General features: G+C 50.4%; 1 protein-coding gene across 1 annotated transcript in view; it reads left to right on the plus strand.

Annotated features, from left to right (window-relative positions):
* The window catches only part of LOC308293664 (homeobox protein aristaless-like 4), a gene marked incomplete at both ends in the record, with an annotated part of 90,720 nt that extends 88,824 nt beyond the window's left edge, over positions 1-1,896 (plus strand). The window contains 2 exons of the mRNA XM_080736259.1: positions 87-215; positions 1,564-1,896. Of these exons, the coding sequence (XP_080592385.1) occupies positions 87-215; positions 1,564-1,896 (462 nt within the window). The remainder of the gene's footprint in view (positions 1-86; positions 216-1,563) is intronic.
* Positions 1,897-2,248: the final 352 nt, after the last annotated feature.

Here is a 2,248-nt window from a genome sequence, read left to right on the forward strand (position 1 = left end):
TAATTACCCGGGGATGAGCGAGTGACATCAGGACCTCTGTACTTCAACGCTATATAAAACATCATCTCTCCTCCTGTCTCATGCAGGTGTGGTTCCAGAACAGGCGAGCCAAATGGCGGAAGCGGGAGCGTTTTGGACAGATGCAGCAGGTCCGAACGCACTTCTCTACGGCCTACGAACTGCCCCTCCTCACCAGACCAGAGAACTATGCACAGGTACTGTACTGTACTGTACTGTACTGTACTGTACTGTACTGTACTGTACTGTACACTATAATTACTGAATTTCCCCCTCGGGATAATAAAGGTATCTATCTATAATACTACAAGTAAGACGCCTAAGGGCGACAAGCGCCATGTCCTGGCCATCTGGCCAGGACTCATATATGGAGACCTCTGGTAGAATCATATATGGAGACCTCTGGTAGAATCATATATGGAGACCTCTGGTAGAATCATATATGGAGACCTCTGGTAGAATCATATATGGAGACCTCTGGTAGAATCATATATGGAGACCTCTGGTAGAATCATATATGGAGACCTCTGGTACCCATATATGGAGATCCATGTACTGTATATGGAGATATGCTGTGAGAGCCCAAAACATGCTTACTCAGTTATTTGTTATGTGAAAGTGCATATGACGTCTATGACATCTGACATCATACATACATAAAATCCCTTGTATGCCCATATATGGAGATCCCTGTCTGTAGAACCAGCCACACAGATATGGGCTGTTTTCCTCCATATATGGGCATTCCCATATGAAGTCCTGTTAGATATGGGCTTGATATTGATGACATCAGGGATCTCCATATATGGGCATAAAAGCGACTCTGTTAGTGTGGTTCCCCTGACATCTCAGTGATGTGGGGGCTCCATCCCTAGTTCTATGTGCAGTGGGGGTTCAGGTCAGGCACGTGCAAACACAGACATCAAATGGGGCTTGAGCCTTGTCCAAACTCTCCTGAACTTGAACTCTGCTTCTTATGTTAAAAGAATTGCCCTCTCTGTGTAGAAATCCATGACGTTACACCACATCTCCAGTATTCACCTGATTATGCTTAGTTTAGTGTGGTATCAAGTAAATCAGTGTTTCTCAACCACTGTGCGTGGGGACCTTTGGTGTGCCCCTGAGAAGGGTCAAGTGTGCCCTTTGAAACTGCTTGAAAGCCAGTATTTTATTTATCATTTTAAAAATGATTTAAACTAGTGAAAACAGCCGATCTACTCGCGGTGTGAGGCGTTGTGTGCTTGTAGATCTGCTGTTTTCACTACTGTCACTACTGACAGCCTTGCATGATGAAGCATGGCTTTACTTTGTGAAGAAACGTAGACATTTGTAACTTGGAGACTTCCCGACAGTGAGGATATTTACACCCCTGTATTATGTTGGTGTGCCCATGGATTCTTGGGACATGAAAAGTGTGCCCATGCAGAAAAAAGTTGAGAAACATTGAAGTAAACAGTCTGCTATTTTCAATATTTCCACCAAAAGGCCCCTTTAGAAATGTCAGCCCCTGCCACTCTAATATTCTCCTTTCTCTCTCCCCTCCAGATCCAGAACCCGTCGTGGATCGGCGGCAGCGGTCAGTCTCCGGTGCCGGGCTGCGTGGTGCCCTGCGACTCGGTGGGCTCCTGCATGCCCCCCCACCACCCGCACGGAGACTTCCTGGGCGGACTTCCCAGCCCCGGGGGCGGGCACATGGGGCAGGCCGCGCACATGGGCAGCCTGTTCGGGGGTCCGGGCATGGTGGGGGGCGGGGGAGGGGGAGGAGGGGGCATCAACGGCTACGACCTCAACGTGGACCCCGACCGCAAGTCCTCCAGCATCGCCGCGCTGCGCATGAAGGCCAAGGAGCACAGCGCTGCCATCTCCTGGGCCACATGATGCATGACAGCCCTATAGTCTCCATCCTCACCTAGACCCAGGCCATCTCCCCCGCACTTAGGGGGTCTTACTGGTGATGGGACCCCCTAGTCTCCTCCCTAGACCCAGACCATCCCCTGGTCCCCTGGGGACCCCTAGTGTCCCTCCTAGACCCCAGGCCGTCCCCTGGTCCCCTGGGGACCCCTAGTGTCCCTCCTAGACCCCAGGCCGTCCACTCACACAATGTTCAAAAGCCTTTCGTCATGCAAAGAACGGAAAACGCTAAAAATGCCTAAATGCCTTAAGTCCTACAGTACAATCGCCCCAACCCCACGCGCACACACACACACACACACACACACACACACACACA

The sequence above is a fragment of the Nannobrachium achirus genome (assembly GCF_963921795.1).
Source record: "Nannobrachium achirus genome assembly, chromosome: 11".
Classification (NCBI taxonomy): domain Eukaryota; kingdom Metazoa; phylum Chordata; class Actinopteri; order Myctophiformes; family Myctophidae; genus Nannobrachium; species Nannobrachium achirus.